Source organism: Pieris napi, chromosome 1 (genome assembly GCF_905475465.1).
Source record: "Pieris napi chromosome 1, ilPieNapi1.2, whole genome shotgun sequence".
In the NCBI taxonomy this organism is placed as follows: Eukaryota; Metazoa; Arthropoda; class Insecta; order Lepidoptera; family Pieridae; genus Pieris; species Pieris napi.
Genome location: NC_062234.1, coordinates 12345976 through 12372045, shown reverse-complemented (window position 1 = coordinate 12372045; position 26070 = coordinate 12345976). Strand labels below are relative to the sequence as shown.

Sequence of the window (26070 nt, the reverse complement as noted above, 5' to 3'; positions counted from 1 at the left end):
TTATCCTTCTTTTACGCTCAAAGGAAATATAGGATCGATATGATTTTTATGTCCGCAGATAGGAGGTTAGGCAAGCAGCCCGCGAGCACTATTTTTTAGTTTTTACCGCGGGAAACACATGTTTTACTGAAGTTAACAGTAGTCTATGTCACTCTTTACTTTAGATGGATAGGCATACAGCTAGGATATATTTTTTGACAGTAAAAGAACAATATTGTAAATTGAATTATAAAATTAGTTTATTTTCATTACAAAACAACTAATAGAAGACATACAAAATCGTTAAAAATCATCTTCAGCAGAGTCGGTTTCCTCTGCACCTTCTGATTTTAAGTACACTTCTTTCGTTCCTATTTTTTGGACTACAGAATTTGGCAAGATGTAATTATTGCAACACTTTCCTTCGCGTTTTAAACCTGCGCGGATTGTCATAATAGATGACAGTAGATCTAGCTTCATTCGGTTTCTGTGTTTTGTTTTCACGATATTCATCATGCTGAATAATCGCTCTACTTCAGCATTAGAGTGCGGTAAAACTAATAAAGATATAGCAAACGTGGCTAAATCTTCAAATCGGTTTTCTCCTGCAATGTCTTCGAAATCCAGCACCTCGTACCAAAATTCCTTGGTATTTTTTGTATTTATCCATTTGAGTAAATGGATTTGACGCCACTGCTCGTCAACTTTCGCTATGTATTCTTGATTTTTATTAAAATGTAAGATCAGGTCAGTGATCGGCTCTTTATTGTGAGACAGTGCACAATCTACACTAATTCTTTTCATATTTTTCATGAGCTTTAAGTTTTCGGGCAATCTGTTTTTCAGTTCATTAACCAACTGCACAATAAACTGGATGCACCTATTACGTATCATTTCTTCTTCATTCCGTGGAAGTCCTTTTTCTCTCATCGTTGACACAAAAGATTCGAATCTGTACCCCAAATAACATTTCTTATCAACAAAATCTTTAATGTTTTGCGTAAAAACGTCTACCTTCTGGGTCGGCAGTACTATTTTGGTAACAAGTGAATCAACCAAATTTGTCAATTCGTCGTACAGTTTTGTATGATCTGCATCTTTCGATTCAAATAATTTATTCACTCTGTTAATTTCAGTGAGAATTGGATACATAAATGAAATGTACGCATAATTCACGTCATCTGAATACATTCCATGCAGCAATTCTGCTGTGTAACACCTTTCTTTCAATTTGGCCATATTAAAATGTGTTTTCAGTTCCAACCATTGTGCGTAAATGCGTGCAACTGCGGACTCTATAGAAAGCCATCGAGTTTGACAAGACTGTACAATTTTTAATGGATCATGACCGTCGTTTATAAGTTTGTATAGTTCTTTGTAAGCCGCTTGCCTTGACGAAGATCGATTGAACCAATCATATGTTTCTTTAATAATAAACTCGAGATTTCTCGGTAAAAATTGCTTTGTTACTGCCGATACTGCCAATTGCAGAGAGTGACAAATGCAACGCACCAAAACTAAACTCGGCAAATCCTTTTTCAGTTTAGCATATACACCGTTATTGACGCCGGTCATCACGGACGCATTATCTGTTCCGATGCCCATTAAATTTTGTAGAGGTATATTAAATCTAGCGAGTGTCGCTTTTATGGTACCAACAATCCCATCTGCATCACACTCGTTCAGCATTGGAAGATCTAAAAATGTAGACATTATTTTTTTGTGACTGCAGCTGTAATAAATGATTATTATTCCCAGATATTTGTGAACGGAAATATCGGTCGATTCGTCTATCAATAAACTATAGGGTTGATCTTTCAAATCTTATTTTAAGTTTTCAGCGAAATGGGGTGATAGCACATTTTTTATAATTTGAGAACATTTTGTCCTATGTAAATGAATTTTTTCGTCCTCTTTGTGCATGTGATTCACCACTTCTCCCATATGATCTACTACACGTAGGCTGGTATGTGCTGCTGTAAATAATGCTAGCCTAGCTTCTTCTTTCTTTTTTCCCACGCCTTCTCGTTTAAAAGGCAACTTTGGTTGCGTAGCTATAATCTGTAAAAGAAACGGAATGTAAACTATATATACAAGCAGATGTAAAATAAAAACCGGTCAAGTGCTAGTCGGACTCGCGCATGTAGAGTTCAAGAAAAAAAAATCCAATGACGGATTCAAATTTCCAACCGCAATTTTTTAAGTTTGTAATCGCTAATATTTGACAGTCAGTTATAGTTACATATATATGGGAGCCCCCTTTCATTTATTATTATTATTATTTGTTGTTATAGCGGCAACAGAAATACATATTCTGTGGAAGTTTCAACTTTCTACCTATTATGGGTCCGCGAGACGATCAAGTGCACTTGACAATTCTACGTGCTTGAAGTGAATATTTATCGTTTACAGCGTTGACTTGACAAGTCCCGTCAAGTATCTACGGGCTTGATCATACTTGACAAAAAATTTGATTGACGGCACTTGTACCACCTTGCGCTTGATGCGACTTGACGCGACTTGACAAGTTTTATTCATTTGCGGCCGGAACATCGAAGATGGCGGACGACGAACCGGACCGAGACGTGGCTTTGGCGGCAAGCGCCGACCTAATTACCGAGCGTGATTTTGTGTTATTATTAATATCTCTCTACAGAGATCATCCTGCATTGTGGAAAATTAAAAGTAAGGAGTATGCGGATAAAAACAAAAGGTCGCTTGCTTTATCAAGCATAGTCAAAGCACTTCGAGTATATAAACCTGCCTACACCGAAGATTTATTGAAGAAAAAAATTAATGCTTTAAGAACCAACTTCAACAAAGAAAGAAAAAAGATTGAACAAGCACAACGGTCTGGCGTGTCTCCCGATGATGTACCAAAACCGTCACTCTACTATTACAATGAACTGTTATTTCTGTCAGACCAAATGTGTATAAGTGATACTGAAAGCAGTTTAAGCAGTGAGGTAAAACATTTTTTATTTACAATTCAAAGATACACTTTACTTTAAAGTATGTTTTTAAACAACTAAATTAGGCAATTATTTTGCCAAGGGACTGAACCGTTACCATTAAAGTACTCGCAAAAGTCATCTCGCACTCTTTTTGCCTCATTTGCCGAGTTTCCTCGTACTCGCTCTATATTTAACAATTGCCGTCCTTGTCTCCACGCACCTTTTGTGACTGTGGTATTTGGTTCTTCAATGTCAATATCTCCTGGTTGAATATATTTGTTTTTATTTTTTTCACACAAGTAGTTGTGTAAGTGACAGGCAGCCAAAACAACTTTTCGCGTTTTATCGGGATGCAGTCCAATGTCTTTTTTAAATATTTTGAAGCGCCAAGACAGGATGCCAAAAGCATTTTCAACCACCCTCCTGGCTCTTGACAATCTATAGTTGAAAATCCGTCTTTCGTCTGTCAAGACGGCTTTGTTGTATGGCTTCATGAAGTTTGGAGTCAGTTGGAAAGCTTCGTCACCTACCAGTACAAACGGAAACTTTTTATCGCTTTCTAGTAACTCACATGGCTCCGGAATATTAAGTTTGTTTTCACTTTCAGAAAACAATTGCCAAAACTTTGTATTTTTTAAAGTTCCACCATCTGACATCCGCCCATTTGCACCAACATCAACCATCATAAATTGATAATTGGCGTTTACAATAGCCATGAGAACAATACTAAATGTCTTTTTATAGTTAAAATAGTAAGATCCCGAATTTGAAGGTTTTTCTATTTCGATGTGCTTGCCATCAACAGCACCTATACAGTTGGGAAAGTTCCATCGTCTCTCGAAATCTTTGGCTACTTTTTTCCAGTCCTCGATCGTTCTCGGTACCTGTGAATAGTACAAACATAGGTTATTTTTTTTACAGTTTTCCTTGTCATCCAATTATCAAAAAGAGATGTCACAATCAAAGAAAAGCAAAAACACATCACAGCAGGACCTGATAGATATAGCATCACATTATTTCAAAAAACCTGATGACTCTGAATCGGATATTATTGCGAAGGGCTGGGCTCTTAAACTCAAACGTTTATCACCAGATCAAAGACGCTATGCGGAGAAAATAATAAATGACATTTTATTTGAAGCCGAAATGGGATCACTGTCAAGAAACGGAGTTCAGATCTTGCCTGCTAGCTCGCCCACATACACATACTTATACCAGTCACCCGCATCACATCAGTCACCATCACCTGTGCTATCACCAAATGCTCTCCACTCAACTACGACATACCAGTCACCATCACCGTATCAGTCACTATCACCTGTGCCATCACCAAATGTACACCACTCAACCTTTAAATACCAGTCACCATCACCAAGTGGGCACCACTCAACTTTGACAAACCAGTCACCCGCACCATATCAGTCACCATCACCTGTGCCATCACCAAATGTACACCACTCAACCTTTAAATACCAGTCACCATCACCAAGTGGGCACCACTCAACTTTGACAAACCAGACACCCGCACCATATCAGTCACCATCACCTGTGCCATCACCAAATGTACACCACTCAACTTTGACAAACCAGTCACCCGCACCACATGAGTCACCATCACCTGTGCCATCACCAACTGTACACCACTCAACCTTGACATACCAGTCACCATCACCACATCAGTCACACTCACAAGTCATAGGCAAGACACCGGTGCATGATACCAAATCATCTCAACCTATGCAAGTGCCAATTCTATCTCGTGAACACCCCGTAATTTATATACCAGTCCCAGCTACTCAAGAAGAAGAATCACAGACTGCGGCTAAGTTCTTACAACACTTCTATTCTTTTTAATTTCACCATCACATTAAGTATTTAATTTTTGTTATGATTATTTTGGTTAAGATAAATGAAAATAAATGAATATGATACATACCCGAATATTTTCTTTTAACTTTTGAATTATAGCCTCACACGTCTCCTGTATTATTAAATCCAAAGTACGAGGAGCGACAGCACACATAAACTTTAAATCTTCCAAGTCCATACCAGTGACCAAGTACCTTAGAGTTATAGAGAGCCTTTGGCTGGCAGGAATAGCTTGTCGCATATTGGTATCTTGCTTTTCAATATTGGGTCGAATCAACTCCAACAATGTTTCAAAAGAATCGTTGTCCATTACTAGAAAATTTTTATAATCGTCGGGCTCAGTTGCTTGAAGAGTTCTTTGCAAATGTTCATGCGTGAATCGATATCTCATTTTATACCATTCCTTACACCATCGCCTCTTTCTTTTCTCTTTTTCTGTGATAGATACCGCTAGAGTTATAGCAAGGAATGCCTTGTCTGCGTTGGAAACCATTATTACGATGGCCACTTTCCTGAGCACAGGGCGGTGAACGACTGCGGCATGTGGACTTGACGGCACCTTCAAGTCGCGTCAAGTCCCTCGTCAAGTGAAATCGTCAAGCACGTAGACTTGTCAAGTGCACTTGATCGTCTCGCGGACCCATTACGGTTTATGAGATAACAGCCCGCTGACAGACGGAGGGACAGACAACGGAGGCATATTAATAGGGCCCCGTTGGCACCCTTTGGGTACGGAACTCTAAAAAGGGCCTACTTATTCTTTGAAAGTTGATGTTGGCTATATAGACCACTAAAACTTATTTATAATATAATACAACTATATTAAAATAAATTTTTGACACATCGTAATTTATATTATATTAGTTACGTACGTACCTTTGAATTTTGCAAGTGTTTTTTCGATAATCCGTGATTCTTTAAATCTCCGTAATGATTTCTCAATACAGAGCCACATAATCTGCACTTTGCAATTGGACCAGCTGTACTTTCTATCACTTGCAGCCAGTCCTTTAATTGGGAGTCCCGTAACCAACAATCCCGGAACTTTTGCGTATATTGCGCTTTTGGCATTTTGTTTTAAAAATAAACTAAACTTGAATTTTAAACAAACACTCCGATGCATAGGATAACCAAAACTACTAAGTATCTGTGTTGTGTATTTCTATTTTTGTGCATGCATACGAAACGAACACATACAAATCTCATTAATTCAAATCAAATTTGACCTATTAGTCATACGAATAAAGTCCATAATCAAAATAATTTAAGAAATTCATAAACTTGTTTCGGGAAATTCCCGAGAATAACCAACGTAATTTTACAGAGTTGCCTACATAATGACAAAATATTCCTTAATAAGGTAAATGTTTTCGTCTTTTCCTATAAAGATATCAATCGTGCTAGTGGTTAAATGTCGTAGCATCCCACTGAATGAAACAAACTAAACCACTAGAAAAATCCACTAGCCACTAAAACCAAAATTCGCCCGCTAAAACGTATATCTAAACCACCAGATCTAGTGGAATATCCACTAAGTTGGCAACACTGTATCAGCTGTTGAACTTTGTTTATTGGTAGTAAAAAACTTTTGATTGAGATTTGAGAGGAATGGTTATTTTCGTTAATGTCGAACTTCAAATGTCACTTTGTTAATTCCAATTTCCACCTCAAATCAAGAAGTTAAGAATTGAGGTAGTTAATTAAGTAATCGTAAGATGGCGCTATTTTAAACATAATATGTTTAATGTTATGATTGTCGTTTTATTCAAAAATTATATTTATCAATGTAAACAATATTTTATTATATGCTTAAAAAAATAGTTTGCTTTAGAATAAAAGAAATCCGACATCTTAAAGTTTCAGTCCTCGTGGATGTTTGTTCAACCTGTAACTTCGTTATTGGCATTTTCGTTAATTTTTTTATACAAAGACTGTCTATCGACTATCAGGTTTATCTAATAAGATCTGGTCATAGTAAATACTAGTGTGTGTACATACTCCGGTATCGAAGTGTCATTTTCGTCCTGAAACCGTAGATAAAGCAAGTAGTAAATTCTATGTTAATACAAAGTTTTTGCTAGTAAGTAGATGATCAGCCTGTGACTACTAACCCGGAAAAATACCTATCGTTATCAGTTATTCATTAGTACATCAACTATAGAATATAGTTGAGATTATCCTTGCTACAATTAATTAACGACACGTTTTAATTACTTTTTCGTCATCTCTCAATTAATTTACACGTGCGTCAAATTTAGGGCTTTTGTTTAGGAAATTGACAGTTTTTCCATTTATGTATTTAATTAAACCAATTAAAGAAGCCAATTTCTCTCTTAATTTGACAGCATTGTGTCACCAAATTGAACTTCAATTAAGAAACACAGTAATTTCATTCGAAAATGTTTTATTTGCTTAATTATTTGTTACCACAACTGTTAAAAAAAATTCTCCGAGGGCACGGAATTATTTTATCTATGTTAAATTAAAAAAAAAAATTGTATAGAATTTCAAAGTAAACATTACTTGTAAATGTCAAATATTTAGTTGCGGAACTATGCAGGTTAATAACATCCGCGTCATAGCATACTGTGGTTTTCCTATCGTAATTAATATCACGAGAAAAATCTTAGTAAAGGAAATTTTATTGACATTCAGTTTTCCACGACGAGACAAATGGAAAAGTAGGGGTAAACTGCGTTATTACTACAATCATTATGTGGATTACTCACATATATACAATACAATTTTAACAAGGGTAAACATATATAATTGTAGATTGTCAAGACAAAACGTTTATTACAATTCCATGAACAAGTTTTCATGTCTTATAATCCAATATAATGCCTGCAACTTCTACCAGCGATAAAAAGGAATTAATAGAAAGTATATTTTTTTGTTTCGGGCAAATTGTGTTCATTGCGTACAATTGGTCTGATAAAGTTTGTAAAAAATATAATACATACAAAAATATGTCCACCCCATACACCATTTGACCTCACATTGTTTATTTAGCTAAAAAACAGTATCACGTTTGTTATCAAAATAAACTTAAGTATTTCTTTATTCCATCCATCCTTTAACAATATTGTATACACCCTAGCAATATAACAGTGATTTATAACTTAATAATTGTTTGAGCCCATTATAGGTTCTTAGAAGAAGGTAGTCGGGCGCCATTCAATTAAAAAAAGATATGATTCACATATTGCTCAATAAATTAAGAATGTAAGACCGTATCAGGAAAATCACTACAATATAAATACGTTTGTTTAAATTAGTGATTTATTCAAATTCTATTCAAATATCTGGCTTCTTAGTAAAAAAATCGTAAATAAACACATTTATAGTATAATTGAATCAAACACACATATTATATATATCTACTGTGCGTGCGCAAAACTCCTGAACTCGATTTTGATGAAATCTTTCATTTTTTTAGTAAAGTCATGTGTACAGGACAACGTCTGTCAGGTCCGCTAGTTATATAGAAATATATATAGTAACTTTTACCATATTTAGTACACGAGTATTTAGACACGAAGGTCAAACTTACAGTTATCTTTAAAAAATTAAATAGACAGTCCTAGACTTAATCCGTAGCGTATGATCATAAATGTAAGAATGTTATAACTTTAAATGATTGCGCATTGATAAACGCGAATCCTCAGTTTCGATACCCTAAGCGATTTTGATTTTAATTACATATACGTTGTTCTTGATTTAGCTGTAATAAATTCAAATCATCAAATCGATCTATATAGAACCCCTGAGCAGTGTTAGCTTAGTCGTTACAACGTGCGACTCTCATTCCTGAGATCGTATTAGATTATTACCCGTCACGCTGATCACCTACTTGTCTATTTAGAAAAATCTAAGGCCCAGGCCTAGAAGGTTATATCTTTTTTTAAATAGAATCCGAATGAAAAGATGTATAGGTACGATTGATTTGGTAAGCGAGGCTTACGCTATAGTGGCAATTATAAAGATTACATAAAATATATTAATTTTATTATGATTTCTTTATAATACTTGCTATGACGTAAGTCTAGCCCTTTCAGGACCCTGTACTGTAGGTTCTTAGAAAACATTATTCTCGTTCTTTGAAGTCGTTTTCCTGCCGATAAGTTAATGATACAATAGATTAACTTTTGATTTCCATGGTTTATTGCATAGTCATATTAATATAACACTATGTTTAAACGTAAAGGAATATAGGGTTGGAATAATCAAAGTTCTAGTTGTTTTGCATTTGTGGTCACGTTATAGATTTTGTTTGTGCATCAAATCTTCATTAAAAAAATTCTACTTAAGGAGTCTTTTGTTTTTTGCCCACTGTTGTAACTTGTTTTTACTAGTGTACACAGTTAATTAAAAAGCTAGTGTAATGTACCTATTAGTAAGTATATTTTCACATAGTAAATGTTATAATTTTCTTAGTGAGAAATAGATCTCGTAAACCGTTAAGTTTTTATTTTTATTGCTGAATCTTTTATTCTGATTTATGTCTACGATATAACGCACTCGAGTAAATATATTAAAGTATATTACAGTAGTTAGTTAATATATTAAAGTATTAGTAAATTGACCAATTTTGTTAAAGTGTTTGTTGACGATATATTGTTGAATTTTGTGGGGACAACAAAAACCTGAAAATTCTACTTGAAATTGTTGCAATAGGGATTAAGAATCGTTCGGTAGTGAAGTTATATGTAGCCCTAGTCGTCCAAAACATGTAGAGGGATTCATTATATTATATTGTCAGGAAATGATTCCGACAGGTCATGGTCGAGACTATTTATGGTCGCTAGACCATGTATTTGTGATTGTATGATATGGCACGATATTCACATGTAATTCATATTGTATCGCCGGCTTTTGAAGTCATTGAGTACTTTTAAATAATGCTGTTTAAAATGTTTTTTTAAGCACTAGGTGCTTTTGTTCCAATCTGAAAGCATTTTTACTGATCGGCTTGATTCTCTCTCTACGCAATGTGCATCTCTATGCGTTTTCTACAAAGTGTACTATCGTGAATGTTCTGAAGATTTGTTTGGATTTCGATCGAGCCGTATTAATTGAAAATTTCATATGGTTGGAAGTTTTCCACAGTCCGCTTCACAAGACACTTTCTTTTACGAACTAGCGAATCGACTCCCGACTGGGGGTCTTCGCTGAGAGATACGACCTCCAACTGTTCAAAGTATGTGTGTACCCCTCAAAGGCCGGCAACCCACTAAACATGGGTGTCCATGGGCTGCGAAGACTGCCCTTTTTGTCCCCTATTCCCCCCCGTAGGCTTGTTTGCCCCCTATTATATAAAAACTAGACAAAACATTACCAACTTCTATCACAGTAATGTATGTCATGATAGGCGCAACACCTTGTATAAAAAATATTGACGAATATCTCGAGACATACAAGGTTCACTCTCTAGAGCACATCTTTTACTATTGCTAAGCGATTAGTACTGTAAATTATGTCTGTCAATTATGAGGTCAAATCAAAAATCATTTAGAATTAAGGAGCAAAAAATTAATCAAATATACTGTTATAACATATTGAACGGGTTTAATTACGGGCAGATTACGGGACTTGGTTGTCGTAGTGACATGTCGATTGATTCCTTTGAGCGCCGACAGGTGTCTCTTCCGATAGATTGATAATCACGGAATTGGACGCAGGAACTTCTTAAGCTATAATCCGCGCCAGTAGCTAACTGTACTGTATTTTAACATGTACTTTTTATATCAATAATTAGGTTCAAAGATATTCTGAATATCAATACTATTATTGTAAAGATTTATTTTGTTGAACGCGTTACAAAAGAAGCAAAAAGTTCACGTTTTTTATACTTGCAATGCTTTTGTACATTTTTTACCTGTATTAATAATTCATCAGTCATTTCCGCTAGTATATTATGTATATAAAATTTACTTATCTTTAAAAAACGATTCTATATTATTAAAGATATCAATGAATGCCTAAAGCTCATAGCTGTAGGCTGCTTCAGTTGTGCAAACTCATTACAACTTAGTTTGTTACCGACTAGAAGAAACCCGAAAGAAAACAATTTAACATGTATGTATTTTCTTACGGTATTCGGAAGCCTGTATACTAATGCTTTTTTTCTTACTTACCAAGGAAAAACTGTTTTTTTCTAGCTTAGAAACTGAACAATATTTAAATAATTAGCATTTTTTATAACATTACTTTAATATTTCGTTAGAACGTGTAGCTAAGTTGAAGGTCAGTTTTTATAGCATATTGTGGCGCCTATTTTCTATTATTTAGTAGTATTTGATAATATATTTAACATCGTTGTGATAAATGGAACGTTACTAAATTCATATATAAAGGATATAATAATATGTACTAATTTAAATTACACACATTTATTTAGCAAACATATTCTACGTAATGTTTTCCTATCTTTTATCTCCGATGTCGATGGCATCTATATAAATTAAAATATAATTTGTGTACCCTCTTTTAGTTTTAAAAGCCTTAAAAAATACTAGTTTAAAAAATAAAATAAATCACTCTGGATATTCGACAGAAAAGATTTCCTAACCTAACTAGGATTTCTAATAAAAAGAAATATTTAAAGTAGATTATAAAAGATATTAAAGTAAAATATGTATATTCTATTTGCACAGTTAACACTTGGTCGTACGATGAACAGATCAGGAGAATGTCTAATTCGTCTGTCGGGCAGATAGGGCTGATTAAGGATAAATTAAATGTGTCTGCAACATTGGGGAGTAAAGACGTTATAATAGTGAAATATTGTTACTTTAAATATACAAAGAAATCTCCATAACTAATATTAGATACAAGCAAAAAAGCTGGGGCGGCCGCATGCGCTAATTAAAGATTTAAGTTGGCGCCTGATAGATAGTGCCGGTGACCCCAGAGCTGGTGCTTTCCTCACTCAACGAATAAGTATCGCAATACAGTGATGAAACGCTGCCAGCGTTAAAGGGACACTGCCATAGGGACAAAACTTTTTTTTTTTTTTTTAATCTTCTAGTAAAAATAAATGAAAAATAATTATATATTTTGATTATTATTATATAATGTAGGTAGGTATTTTTATTATTATGTAATGTAGGTATTGTAAATACTGTATATTTGTGTGATGGAAATAATTCTATTTATATGAAAGAAAAGAAAGAAAGAAAAAACTTTATTATGCACAATATACAAGATATTTAGATAAAGTAAAGTGCACTGGCCCCCACACTAGGATTCCATGTGTTGTGGGCAGCCAGTCTCTTCCTTTTGACACGTAAACAGTATTTTAAAAATTTAATAATATAAATAATATTTTCAGTATCAGAATAGGACAGGTTAACAAGATATTGTTTGAGATGTTCTGTAAATGTTTGTATATTGGACACACACATAGTTTTTAATACCGAACTTTTGTAGCAGATTACACGCGATAAAGCGATAAAACGTACAAAAATTCGTTTCGGCTTAAGTTTCGCACGTCAATTATGATAAAAACAGAGATCATAACAACTTTTATAGACCAATTTCAAATAGGTACATTCCTTTATGAACTATTTTTGCTTCGTTCACACCCACTTGGTGCTCAAGCACTCCGGAAGATTGCGTCAAGCATTCATTTGTTATTCTTTAGATTATAAATAGGTATGCTTGAAGTTTTCAGGGTGTTGGACTGTTTGCGACTAGGTAAATTATTTTGATAATTATTTTATCCAGTGGCGGTGCTTTGTATTGCTCTTGACCTCGAATTGCGCCTGTTCTTTGAACAGTTTTTTATAGACAAATGACCAGCGTGTCTGTGTCCCTCAAGAGCTTACCAATTATAAAAAGGCCGGCTACGCACTCGCGAGTCCTCTGGCATTGAAAGTGTCCATGAGCGACGGTATCACTTAACATCAGGTGAGCCTTCTGTCTGTTTCTCCCCTGTGCAATAAAAAAAATCACACTCGACCTCAGAGTCAAGAGTCACACACTCAAGCCCAACCAAAAATGCCAATGGTGGGCCAATTACTTTGATATGAACCCGAACTTCATTATGATATTCTTGTAATCGTTCTTTTTGAAGCACACGTCCAGGGCACGAGGCTCATGTGGTATAGGATAGTGTAATGTAGTGTAGTGTGAACTCAGTTTCCGTATTTCCGAATAATATTTGATCCCTTGTGCCTTAAGTCCTGGCTAATTAAGCCAGCCTAGCTCTTTCCAGAAGCTCAGAAGTTTCCTAAGCACTTCGCAGGCTTCCCATAGCGACCTCACTGCTCCGAGGATTGCTGTTTATTGGGAAGCCCCAACGCACTCCAGGGCTACGTGATTGATTGATTCCTCTGCGCTGAAACAGCATCTGCACAAGGGACTGTCTGTCGTGTCAAGGACACAAAGATGTTTATTAAGGTGACTGTCTCTTGGCATTAAGTGTACCGCTGCCTATGGATACTCACCAGAACGCTCGCAAGTGCGTTGTGTTATTTATTTGTTTGCTGTATTCTTCAACTTGAGGAGGTGTCAGTAACAAGAGTTAGAATTGCGATGTCTGCCCTTTGTAATTCCTTTTCCAGTGATTCTTTCTCATTCGGTGTTCACTTTTAATAATTATTTGTTTATATGTTTGATGTTTGGAGACATATTAAATAAATGATTATAAGAATTTTTAACTATTCCTTTCGAAACAAACAAATCCACGACCGACTGGTTATTAAATTATTGAATTTCATATTGCATATCAATTTTCGCTAAGTGCCCTCTAAACTACAGAACAAAGTGTATCCACTTATCTTCAGCTGATTTTCACGATAATCGTGGTTTTATATGATTCTAGGAGTGATAATGTCGTGCTTGACTCACTTATAATAGATATATTGCCATTCAATATCTAAATAAGTTATCATACACGTCTCATACAATATTTTTTTTACTTTAATTCAAATTGTAAAAGTACGATTGAGTTAAAAACAAAACAATATTTGCGTATAAATCATGCATTGTTCGGAAATTAAGGTATAAATATGTGATTTATAAATAAATTGTAAATAACTTTGCGGTTACGACACGTGTTGGAGCACGATTATGGCGACCACTTTGCTCCCAAGAAGCCTCTAACTAAAGACATGGCCACCATTATTTAATAATGTTAGTGAATTGAATACATAAACGTCAATTGTCATAGGCGTCGCCATTTTACATTTCCAAACTCCATAGATTAAAAATGGGAAGACGTTATGTTTTCGTCTTTCAACAAAGGTTTCAATAAAGGTTAGCCCTAGATAAGATTCAGAGTCGAGACTATGAGGGAACTATGGATCCCATAAGAGTTTATCCAACTTCTTGTATCGTTTGACACGGTCACTGATCGCTGTAACGCAATAGAACAAAAAGATTTACCTAAAATAAAATGAATTAAAACCATTTTTGTGTTATGGCAATAAATATATTGGCCTCACTTAATAAAGTATTTAAGTTATTTGTTTTCATTGGATGCAATAAGAAACATTTTATTGGAAATTTAAAGAGTGATTTGTATGCGGGATGCATGAATGTAGCAGACTGCATGTCGACTTGGTACGAGTCAGTGTGCGTAAGCGCATACCAAGTTACTTGTTTGTCAATCACGGTTAATGCTGAATAAATCGGTTTTCTAGCTAGCAAATCAATACTTACACACCAAAAATACCTATCTACTATAAGAGAAATGTGTCTAGTACTAGTATGTTGAATTGAATATAATATTTTTATTTAATATTCAAGTAACACATTAAGCGGGTTGTTAAGAGCTTGAGGTTTTATGTATTTCTTTTTTAAATACAATTCACACAATTGACCTAGTCCCATGCTAAGCTGGTGAAGCTTGTGTTATGGGTACTAGGCAACGGATATACATACATATTATAGATAGATAGACATATAAATACATATTTAAACACCCAAGACCTAAGCACAATACCAAATGCTCATCACATCGATGTTCCTCTCAGCCGGGGATCGAACCCGGGACCCATGGATTCGCAGTCAGCGGTACTAACCACTAGACCAATGAGTCGTCAATGTTTGTATGAATGAACAGAATAACTTTGTAGTAATCATATAAATTAAAAATTTTGGCCTAATATTGGATTTTTCAAGTACTAATTACCTTTATACCGCACATTACAAGGCACTATTCCAAATGAAATATTCAGCGAATATTATAACTGCTGAAATGAGCCTTAAATTATATAAAATTAAACACCGACAGCCGAGTTGCGGTTTTTTATTTTTTTTACGATTCGACGAACAAAATGCGCAGACGATGACGCAGTCTTGATCTCGCCAAAAAAAAATGTTGAGCATTTTGACAGATTAATGAATGATGTTAAGTAACTGTGAGTCACTGATTAGTTGATAACTGAAAGTTGAATTGCCTCATTATCTGCCGAGCAACGAAAAATGTATATACTATCTAGTTAGTCTAATTGTCAAACGGCATATTTTTTTTAAACCGTACTTGCTGAAAATGACAGATGTAATACGACGATGTGTTTCCTTTGATTGTGATTGGTCAACAGTATCACCATTTATTTGTTTCGTAATTCTTTAGCTAACATAAATTATATATAACAAAAATCAAACATACTCCTCCGAAACGGCTCGACCGATTCTTATGAATTTCTTATGCATATTCAGTAAGTCTGAGAATCGGCTATTATTGATTTTTTAGACAAAATTTTTTGTTTTATTTTTTTATGATACAGCATAAAAAAATACATACAACCCTTCATTTTCATCTAACCTCTACGATCAACCCCTATTTTTTATTTAAGAAGTTATAAATTGAGTTCTGAGGTTTATATATATACCTATAGAGAAAAATCACAGAAAAACCTAAAAAAATTCATTCCGGAAAACCGAACAGTCTCTGGAGTAGCATAGCAACATGTTGGTATGTACTAAAAAGGTAGACTAGGCATTAAGGAGAAATGAAGTTCGCGGGGGCAGCTAGTAATATATAATATAGTAGTATACAAAAAGGATCTAACATTTACAAAAGGAAAAAATCTATAACAATTATTAAATACATATATGTATTTAGTCATTTTTATTGACTGGTGTGAAAGTGAGGGTGGGGTGTGTATGGTCATTTAGCTATGGATATTCTTAATACCTATATAATATTTAATACTACTCTAATACTCTTAGATACACGTCATAATGCGTGATAGTTACGCTCGATCATCTTATCACAAACGATTTAATTTTTGTGTTATAAACCAATTAAACCAAATGGCAGGAGGCTCATCTGATGTTAAGTGATAGCGATACCATAGACAGTAGACACTCACATGAGAGAGGGCTCGCAAGTGCGTTGTCGGCCTTCGTCTTTCGTTTTACACTCCTGTGGTATACAATTATTTATAAGTATTTCCTTTATACTCGTATAACATATATTCATAAGTATCTGATTGTCCTCATTTTAAGCTTTTTTAATTAAATTAATTAATTAATTTAAATTAATGTTTTAGAGAAAAACTAAAATAAAGCAGAATAATTATAATTGCCTTAAAGCCTTTCTTCTACATAAGTTTACCTTAATAGAGCTTCTTCTACACTTTTTCTGAAGACTGCAATATTTTTGTTGAAAGTGAGGCTGGTCCTCCATAAAAGATTTTCGTAAAGGATAAAAATGACGCAACCTAGATGAAGGATTCGTCATAGACAAGTAAGAGCAAGGTCATATGTACGCTTTCAAACTGGTGTTAATTGAAATTGGTATGTCGGTCCTTGACCAACGCGATTTTACTTTTCAAATTTACTCGTATTGAATGTTATCTGTGTTCATTTGAATTCCTTTATCCGGTACTGATATATATGCTTGTTAATAATTAAAAAAAAAACAGAACTCTACAAAATTGTTTTAATTTTTTTTTAAAGTATCATTTTTCTGTGATTATATATATATATATATATATATATATTTTAGGGTTTGGGAAGCGTCATTTTACGTTGAGCATATCTTACTTTTATTTGGAAACGAAATAAACCTTTTCAGTATGGAAATACTTACGTAATAGTTATAGATAATCCGTTATCAAAGACGTTGCGCCTACTGAATGCTGTCTCCGACACTATCGACATATTTATATGTTCGCAGAGTAAATTCACAGTTGCAATATTGTGTATATTATGTGTTTAATACTATATATGTACTTTATTATATTATATGTTTTTAATGTTTCTCGACATTATCGTATTGGCATAGTCTGTGAGGTTAATGTATGTATTTCTGTAATAAATAAATAAATAAAATAATATCTACAATCATATCACGTGACGCATCTACGACCTTTCTAGTTTCTTATGTATTCGATAATTATAATAGATTAATTTAGGCTACTCAATCTACGTAATACAAAATTTCCCGTTCAACATTTCCAACAGGAAACAGATTAAACGATCTATGGGCGAAATTTATAGTTTTAGTCTCGACTTAGCACGAAAAATTCAATACATTCCTGACGTACGCGAGCAGAAATCAAGTTAAATCTAGTTTATGAAGTTATCTTATCTTTCCTTTAACGCTGCGTCTCGACTCGAATCTAAACCTAAGCTTACAGATGGCGGGGAAAACGATTTTCTTAAACCTAAGTACATACATAGAGCAGTGTTGGCCTAGTGGCATCAGCGTGCGACTCTCATCCCTGAGGTCGTAGATTCGATCCCCGGCTGTGCACCAATGGACTTTCTTTCTATCTGCGCATTTAACATTTGCTCGAACGGTGAAGGAAAACATCGTGAAATCGACATGTCTTAGACCCAAAAAGTCGACGGCGTGTGTCAGGCACTGGAGGCTGATCACCTACTAGCCTATTAGATTTAAAAGTGATCATGAAACAGCTACAGAAATCTGAGGCCCAGACCTGAAAAGTAAGTAAGTTTTAAGTACATAGGTACATAGTTATACAAAGATCGCCCTTTCGCTTGTTCGTTTTGTGGGAATTGATTATACGAGTCTATCTGTGTGTAATGACTTTCTATATACGATATACTACGTGGTATTCTGAATAATTGCTCTCTGATATTTCCTTATCACATATCTTCCGCTTCAGGCCTAAAATAAACACAGCTTAAACTATATTAAACCTTAACAGGTTGAGATAAAACTCAATTTACAATATGTTAAACTTCTGAATCATGGGAATTCCTAACACTACTAATGACGTCAAAGAAAGGGTAAAATTACATGATTTTTTATATATCTGTCGGTTAAAAGTTTGATAATGGTATTCCCAAATAATAATTATATGAAACAATTATCTTAATTATATTCTGTGACGACAATAACTGATATTTTTGAGCATAATACACATATCAATTTTTAACGCCAACATTCAATTTCAAAGAAGTCTTAAAGGATATCATTATTTTAATTGTTCAATACATTTCATTCTCCTGGCAATACTATACCAATAAATCCGTTTTAGTGGCGTGGGTTCTACTTTTTTATAGCTGAAGGTCCTCTTATAACTTATGATGTTATTAAGAACTTTTAGTTTCAAAGATTTATTATAAATTGTTTTCTAAATAACCAATAAAAATGTTTTCTTTGTCAGGCAAGAATATGTTGTTTACTTTAATATTTGTCACTTATTTAGAAGAACACTTAACTTGTGGTCTAAGGAAAGACCCGATACCCCGTAATTTCTGAGTCACAGACACCCATCAATATCAAAAATTATTTGTAATATAATTATTTCCATAGATATCCCATAAGCGGTCTTTTCTTCTTGAAATAACCCGAAGAGGAAGTTTACAGCTTCGCTTATTATCTGACAGAAGAGAAAAGTGATATTTACAAAAAAATATTGTACTTTAATAAGGCCTTATGCAATCTAAATCAGTCCACATGGTAAAACGTCAAATTATCAGCCAATGTATATTGATAACATCATAGTGCATTATCAATCTGATAAGTACCTAGGTATGAGGCTGGATACCAAACTTCGATGGAAGGTCCATTTGAAAAGAGCTGTCTCTTCGTTACGATAAATTATACTGGTTGTTCGGACACATTTGAAATACCTTCAGAGTATAATTAGGACCAGTGTCTGGAGGTTAAAGCGTGCGAGTCTCAACCCCAGCGTGTTTTTCCAGCGGAACACAGGCGCCCACATGAAACTGCAAACCAACTAAGAGATAGGTTAAAATACGTAGTAAATCGTAAGGACTTTTTGTACAATGCTTTAGTCACTCTAAGCTTCCCCATTGATCGTGCGCCCACTACCATGGGCTTTTAAGAAACTCTGAATTTTATCTCTTCAATGTATGTATATTTTAGAAATGTCCCTATTCGTTCACATAAATAAATATCGTGACATCTGTTGAAGTAGACATGGGAGAAATTGGCTGTGCCAAAAATAAATCTAGACTTGTATAAAAAAAACCTTTTGTATGGCAATCAAGGTTTAATTAATTTACCAAAAAGATTATCGATCTTCCTACTAGAGTTTATAAAAATGGACTTATTGTATTACATTTGGAAGAAAAAAAAAATATTCTTATTACTTAATGATTATTTGCGTGAAACATTATAATTATTATTAATTTGATAACGTAATAATATATTTTAATAATGTGATAAATAATATAATAATTAATTAATTGTTGTGACTCATAATGTAACTTCTATGTAAAATTCCTTTTTAGGACAAATTTGCACACCATTATGTGTGGCAGAATATGCGAACTTTCTATTGTACCACCATAACATGTTTGTATCATTCTTTCATAAATATTCGCAAATAAACTATTATATTTACTCCGTGGGCTGCGGTTACAATTATTATTAGTAAGAATTTTAGCAAATCTCTTATCAAATGATAAAGCCCTCAAAAAGCGTGATCTGGCTCTATAAACGAATTCCACAGTACAATTACATTACCAAGACAAATATATACATAATTACACCATGTAAAATTATTTATACGGGCGTAACATTCCACATGTTTTTGTATTTGTTCTAGTGTTATTAGTGTTTATAAATAGATTAGCAATTACTTCCTACGAAGTTAAAATTAATTCCGTGTTCCTTGTAGGGATCGTCAGTCTAGATAAGGTTTATTTTTATTTAGGTATTATGTCAGTAACTTTATCGTTTAGCAATCCAAAATATATAAACTATAAACTGTTCGACTACAGATTATTTGGTCTTGACTTAAAGTACTGTGATTCAACAACCGAAATAAAGTAAAAAAAAAATTGTCATTGACGCCAAAATTTTCTTCTTCTCGCTATTACCTGGTCGTAATGGAATACCTTCCGTTAAGGTTTTTGTTTTTCGGTCTACTCCTCTGCCATAGTGGCCAGGGACTTTTTCCATCTCTTATATTTTCTTACTAAAAAGATAAAATAAAATCATAAGCTCATATTATTATCGTCCGTTTGGGGTTATAGGAGTCAGGGTGAGGCGGTGTCTGTACTTATTTGTCTACTGTAATATGCCAATATATCTAATTCGTCTGTCTCTATGTAAATTAGTCGACATGGCCAATCTTCAAGCATACAATAATAACCGTTTACAGAAAATTATTACTAGGGACGTCTGAAGTAGATGTTACGGGTGTTACTTTATAATAGAGGCCGTTGTGCGAATGATATATTTAATGTAGAATCGAGGTTCTAGTCATCAAAATATCTTTAGATTCAAGTGAAAGAAATTCTAATAAAAACGTATAAAAATCCCTATTAAACACTTTAATTCACAAATCAAAATTAGCATGTTTCTCATTACACAATAATAATTTTGTATTATTAATTTATACAGTGTTAATAATAAGGGTCATGGTATGTATGTGTTGTTTTTTTTATAGAACGGGGGGCAAACGGTCAGGAAGCTCATCAGGTGATACGGGTGGATTTTCGTATGGTGTTTCAGGGAATATATTCTTTACACCAATATAGAGATGATAAAAGCCTCACACAGAAGTCTGTGTCATCGCATGTTAATGATGAACATTCAAACATAAGATTAGACTGACGAAAACTCGTGACTACGTACGTAAAGGTTTATTAAGAAAAACAAACATTAAAAAATGCAGTCAGGATTCTGAAAATGTATGATTAAATTTATTTAGGAAAATGAGTTTTGGGCACTTTGAACAAGGCGGATAACGTAATATTTTAGATATCTAACAAAAAATATGTTTATTTTGAACTTAGATATTATTGTATTACCAAATTTATGTACATATATATATATATATATATATAAAGTATTTAAAAAAATCAATTAACAGTTTAATATTTCTATTTCTCGCTATAATAAAGGATTTGATTTCTTGTAATAGTTTTGTGAAATCATTATTTATTTTAAACTTTTGTATCCACTAATTTGCAAACCCAAGGTAATTGTTAAGCTGTCAATCAATAATGTAATAACGTTGAATAGTGCGTCAGCCTTGCATTGGTGGGAGGTGCGCTGACGCAATGTCTATGCAGTATTGGTCTAGCAGAACTATTTTACCTTTTAAAATGGCGTGTATTTGGTAATCTCGCGAAGAAAACAGGGAAAAATTTGTAGTAAAAAAATCATCATTTTTCGTCAATATAAAGACAAGTAGGTGATCAGCCTTCTGTGCCTGATACACGCCGTCGAGTTTTTGGGTTTTAGGCAAGCCGGTTTCCTCACGATGTTTTCCTTCACCGTTCGAGCGAATGTTAAATGCACACTTAGAATTAAAGTCCTGAATTGGTGCACACCCGGGGTACGTATCTACGACCTCAAGGATGAGAGTAGCACGCTCCTCTAGGCCAACACTACTTACAGTATATTATGTAGTATAATTAATATGTTCGAAAGTCAGTAGATGGACAAGAGGATTACCATGATATTTGTTAATGAGTGGCAGAGTTCCGGGCTTGTCATATACTTGACTGCCAATTAGAAAACTTAATTTTGGTAGTTGCACAACTGCTGAAGGGTTGAGTCGCTAAAGGCCTGCTTTTGATTAGATCGTGGAAAGAGATTCATTAAAAAAATATTTTTAAAAACAAACCCCCCACAATAAAGATGTAATGGTATGTTTTGTCTTTCCCCCAAAAGATTTTTGTTAGTATTTTCCTACAAAAAGATTGAACAACCTCCGCCACAAATTTGTCTTTGATAGATGTTTTTGTTTGCCGTCATTATCATAATTGTTAACTTGAATAGAAAAGTCATCGGAACAAGGAACTGCTTTTTAAAGGGCAACTCCTTGTCAATGTAATTTCATTGATGCAGTATGTTCTTGTACTAATGGTCCCTAGATCGCACGTTATTATGAAACATGTTTTATGTGTCTATTATACACACAAAGAGCTAGCTATACATAAAAAAAATACGTACCATGCTCGCATTAATAGTGACATATTCAAATAATACAAAGCGAATTAATAAAACAAACTATACTTCATATTTTAAATCATTATCTAAATAATAATTAATCTCTTACCACGCGCTTGTTTAGTTTCGTAATATCATAATGCAGTAAGATCTTATTTTTGAATCACTGTGCAAATATAGACGTCATATGTTTATATTTATTCCAGTCTGTGGAGTCGTCTTTCCTATTCCGCCTTAATTTTTTCGTAAAACGTTTATTATTAAATTGTAGAAGCCCTTAACTTCTGATATATATATATATTAAAGAGTTAATATAAGACTTTAGATTAAGCGCTAATTAGGACTCTTGTACCTCAAAGTATATATTATACAATATTTAAGAGTCCTCAAAAGGCAAGGAACCTGAAATTTTGCGTGTCATATTCCGTCCGTTGACCGATATGTATAATTCAGGTGTCAAATTTTGCTTCGCAACAAAGGTCGTGGGACCTTTAGGCTCGCAAAAGTTATGAAGATTTTGTAATCCTGTTAATATTTTAGCGGAAATTGCACCAGGTTGGAATCGCTTATCCGTGAATTACGAGATTAGGCGTATTGCTGGTGTTATTGTTTTTATATAAATAAAATGATTTCAACGTTAATTTGTTTTTAATTATCTAATTAATAATTTTTTCACTTAATTCTTCATTCAATAAACATTTAAAACATAAAAATTCCTGACGCATTTCATGAAGCTTGTGCTATAACTATATGTAACAATAAGCGTCGTCAAACTTTACTTAAACTATAGCTGTTATTAACGTAGCTATGACGTCATATTATATCACATATCATGATAAAGTTACATGATCAACCTCGTGATAAGGAGTTATTATTTGAACTGGGCTTAAGAAACGAAAAGTTTTTATTTAGGTTTCATGTGTAATATTTTCTATTTGTAATTGGTCGCATCCTAGTAGGAAAAAATATAATAATTGGAGCGAATTTGTTTAATGGGTAATAGGAATTACTTATCTTTTACCATGATATAATATTATTCATACTAATAGTTTTAAATAACTATTGGATATACGGTGTCCTTTGGAACTTAATTAATATAATAAAACATCTTTACCCAAGTTTATCTTTAGATTATCTAAACTTATCACTTTTTCAGAACAGTGGGCAAACGGGCAGGAGGATCACTTGGTGTTAATTGATACAGCCGCCCAAGAACACTTACTCGTATATCGCCAGAAGGTTCATAAGTGCGTTTTCGACCTTTTAAATAGATTCTAACTATAATTCGTTCGGTTGAGAAACCTAAAGCAATTAATCAAACCTAACATTATAAAGCTTGAATCATACTTTACGATTAAAAGCCTTTACCACAAGGTTAATTTAGAATAGGTATAATCAATCAAAGGTGGAAATAACTGACATTTTTTTTATTATATTAGTTTAAATGCGTCCGAAATTACTAGGAAATTATTAACTGTAATTTCATGTATTTCCTGTTCAATGTACTAAAAAGTGTTTCTAGATTAATGATGACGATGTTGTGGTTTTCCTTTAACGTAATTTTCGATAAACGATTTTCGTTATGAGTATAATATGTATACCTATACGATATCGCATACGTCATATAGTTTGTAACAATTGATTATTACGATGTAATAATTTATTAACTCTATTAAAACGATAAAAGTTCGTGTTTCGTTTAGTTCCAAATACCCTTTCGGAGCTCGACATACAAACATCGTTACAAAAGTTTTTCGAAATTAAATATTTGTGTATCTTTTATTGCATTGATACAACATAACTAAAATAAAATAACGTAAAGACGAATATATAACAATTTGTAGAATAAAATCGTGGAAAACTAAATACGGGGTAACGGTTGTTGGCGGATGTAGGAAAATAACTCTTTCGCAATTGTCATTAGATGAGTCATAGTGCAAAAAAGTCAAACGTATTACACCATTTTTTTTAAAGAAAAGGGATATACGGGTAGAAGGCTCATCTAAGTAATACCCGTCGCTCGCGTAGGGCCTTTAGATAGATGAAAATGTAGGATGAATTTAAAGAACACCTTAAAATATATCTGTTTAGTTCAGATGTTGAGATATATCGTGTTATTTAAACTATATAAGTCACGGAGGCTACTACCCCTATTTTAATATAATATTATACGACTGGGCAAGATTCTAAGTCCAGATTTGGCACTAAGTGTAATTAAGTAATGAGACTTATCACGAACTATAGATGCCGTAAGTTGAAATCCATTTGGTATTTTGATTGTCCATGGGCGATATCACTTATCAGATGTCTTTATGCCTCTCTATAAAAGCAAATCTGTTTTTAAGCTACTTTGGTCTTCTTATAATATAATAAGCAATACATAAAATGCACTCATCATACATCTTTCGTAATGTTTGTCTATGTAAACATATTAAGCACAAGTGTTAACGTCATAAGAATAATTAAACAAGTGTAATAAAAAAAATTCCTATTTGATTCATGAATTCTATTTTTATTTCAATTTAATGAGGAAATATACAAAAGCACGATTTCCTTATACATTTATATTGTTTCAACGTCATAAATCGGTAACTTAAATCTTGTAAATTATGTTTATTTGGATTTGTGTAAGCAAAAAATCCTTAACATTGACAGGATACAGTGCGAGGCCTACATGAGTGTCAGTTCTCGCTTATCGTAACATCAAACCTAATCTCACGAGATAACTGCCGATAAAAAAACCTGACATCTAAAGGTTCAGTGTGTGATGGATCGCATCGGCGCGCGATCAGGTAAAAAAATTGCAGTAACATACAGGCTTTCTCGTGACGTACGAGCGGGCGCGGCACTCTCAGCCAATGGCTACTCTTACCGCCCCATATAATCTTCTACAAGCGACCAGTCCACTCAAACTTTGAATAAACGTCGTTGTGAACGCACGTCTGTCTACGCGAGTGAATTTGTGCTTCAGTTTTATTTTGTGTACAACACGGATTTAACAGTGAGTACAATCAGTGATTTATATTTAATCGAACGTTCGCGTGTTTGATATGGCGGTGCAAGGTTTTCAAAGTTTATTTACCTTTATCGATCATATGATAACTTAGATCGCGTTACGTGTCTTTTACGCGAATAGCAATGAAAGTTCACAATTGTCCGTGTTTTATTTCAAACTAAGTATTTAACTGATGCAACATTTGTCCACTGTTATCCTCGCTCAGCAAAAAATGCAAACGGTCACGCAGGCTGCACCGCACATTCCTAATTTTTTTTTATATTGCAATCAATCTCACTGACATCATCATATTATCTGTAATGCACTTAATCTTATTTATCTGTTACGTAAACATTGGCGCCAATTTTGACATTTATCCGCTGTAATCCTCTAATGAACGACTTGACAGAAAAATCTATTTTTGCTTATGCTTTTTTACAGTTTGTTTATGTATGGTACAATAATAATATAAGTAACTCTTAATATTACAGTGCGTTAAAAGGTCTATTGTTTCTTATTTATGTGAATCAGATTAATTGCTAGCAAAAGGCATGCTCTATACATTATTATTATGAAGAACAAAAGAGGATTTCGTACAGTTTAATTCGTTAAAAGTAACAATGGAATTCGCTGAACAATAAATAAATAAATATTTTTTATTGCGAATATTGCATAAATGCATTAGTAAGCACAAACTGTTTCCATCTAAAATTAAACGTTATTCATTCTACATTTTAAAGACGTTTATCATTTCTTCCTTTGGAATTAAGATAAAATAATTCGAGTGCTTGACGAATATTACAAGTACCTAATCTTTGTATTATCACAGTCTGACATATTCATAAATGTCATATTTGTTTTAAAAAAACGAATTAAATTCAATGACAAACTCTTCAATAATTTTTTTTTAACCA

General features: G+C 33.6%; 4 protein-coding genes across 5 annotated transcripts in view; 2 read left to right on the top strand and 2 right to left on the bottom strand.

The window, feature by feature from the left end:
* Window positions 1-26070, bottom strand: part of LOC125048507 (peroxisomal leader peptide-processing protease) — a 63627-nt gene that overhangs the window by 24198 nt on the left and 13359 nt on the right. The gene's annotated exons all lie outside the window — the stretch shown is intronic.
* On the bottom strand, window positions 215-6351 carry LOC125048537 (putative nuclease HARBI1). Of its 2 annotated transcripts, XM_047647249.1 has the most exons (4): window positions 5679-6334; window positions 4870-5114; window positions 3049-3817; window positions 215-2040 (listed from the first exon to the last, which is right to left on the bottom strand). In XM_047647249.1, exons 1-4 carry the CDS (start codon window positions 5923-5925, stop codon window positions 2009-2011), a joined length of 1293 nt encoding a protein of 430 aa, XP_047503205.1. In that variant the 5' UTR covers window positions 5926-6334; the 3' UTR covers window positions 215-2008. The 2 variants fall into 2 exon arrangements, with proteins under 2 accessions (XP_047503205.1, XP_047503195.1); XM_047647239.1 differs by lacking the exons at window positions 3049-3817; window positions 4870-5114 and having other exon boundaries at window positions 5679-6351.
* Window positions 2036-4822, top strand: LOC125048544 (class E vacuolar protein-sorting machinery protein hse1-like). The gene is made up of 2 exons (XM_047647261.1): window positions 2036-2945; window positions 3855-4822. Exons 1-2 carry the CDS (start codon window positions 2538-2540, stop codon window positions 4785-4787), a joined length of 1341 nt encoding a protein of 446 aa, XP_047503217.1. The 5' UTR covers window positions 2036-2537; the 3' UTR covers window positions 4788-4822.
* LOC125048628 (CHH-like protein) overlaps window positions 25052-26070 on the top strand; it is a 28188-nt gene continuing 27169 nt past the window's right edge. Inside the window, exon 1 of the mRNA XM_047647402.1 lies at window positions 25052-25162. The gene's annotated coding sequence lies outside the window, so the exon portion shown is untranslated. The remainder of the gene's footprint in view (window positions 25163-26070) is intronic.

Coding starts and splice junctions, on each gene's coding strand:
- LOC125048537 (XM_047647239.1), bottom strand. CDS start 1,692: ATGTCTACATTTTTAGATCTTCCAATGCTGAACGAGTGTGATGCAGAT.
- LOC125048544 (XM_047647261.1), top strand. CDS start 2,538: ATGGCGGACGACGAACCGGACCGAGACGTGGCTTTGGCGGCAAGCGCC. Junction 2,946..3,854: donor AAAGCAGTTTAAGCAGTGAG/GTAAAACATTTT, acceptor TTTTTTTTACAG/TTTTCCTTGTCATCCAATTA.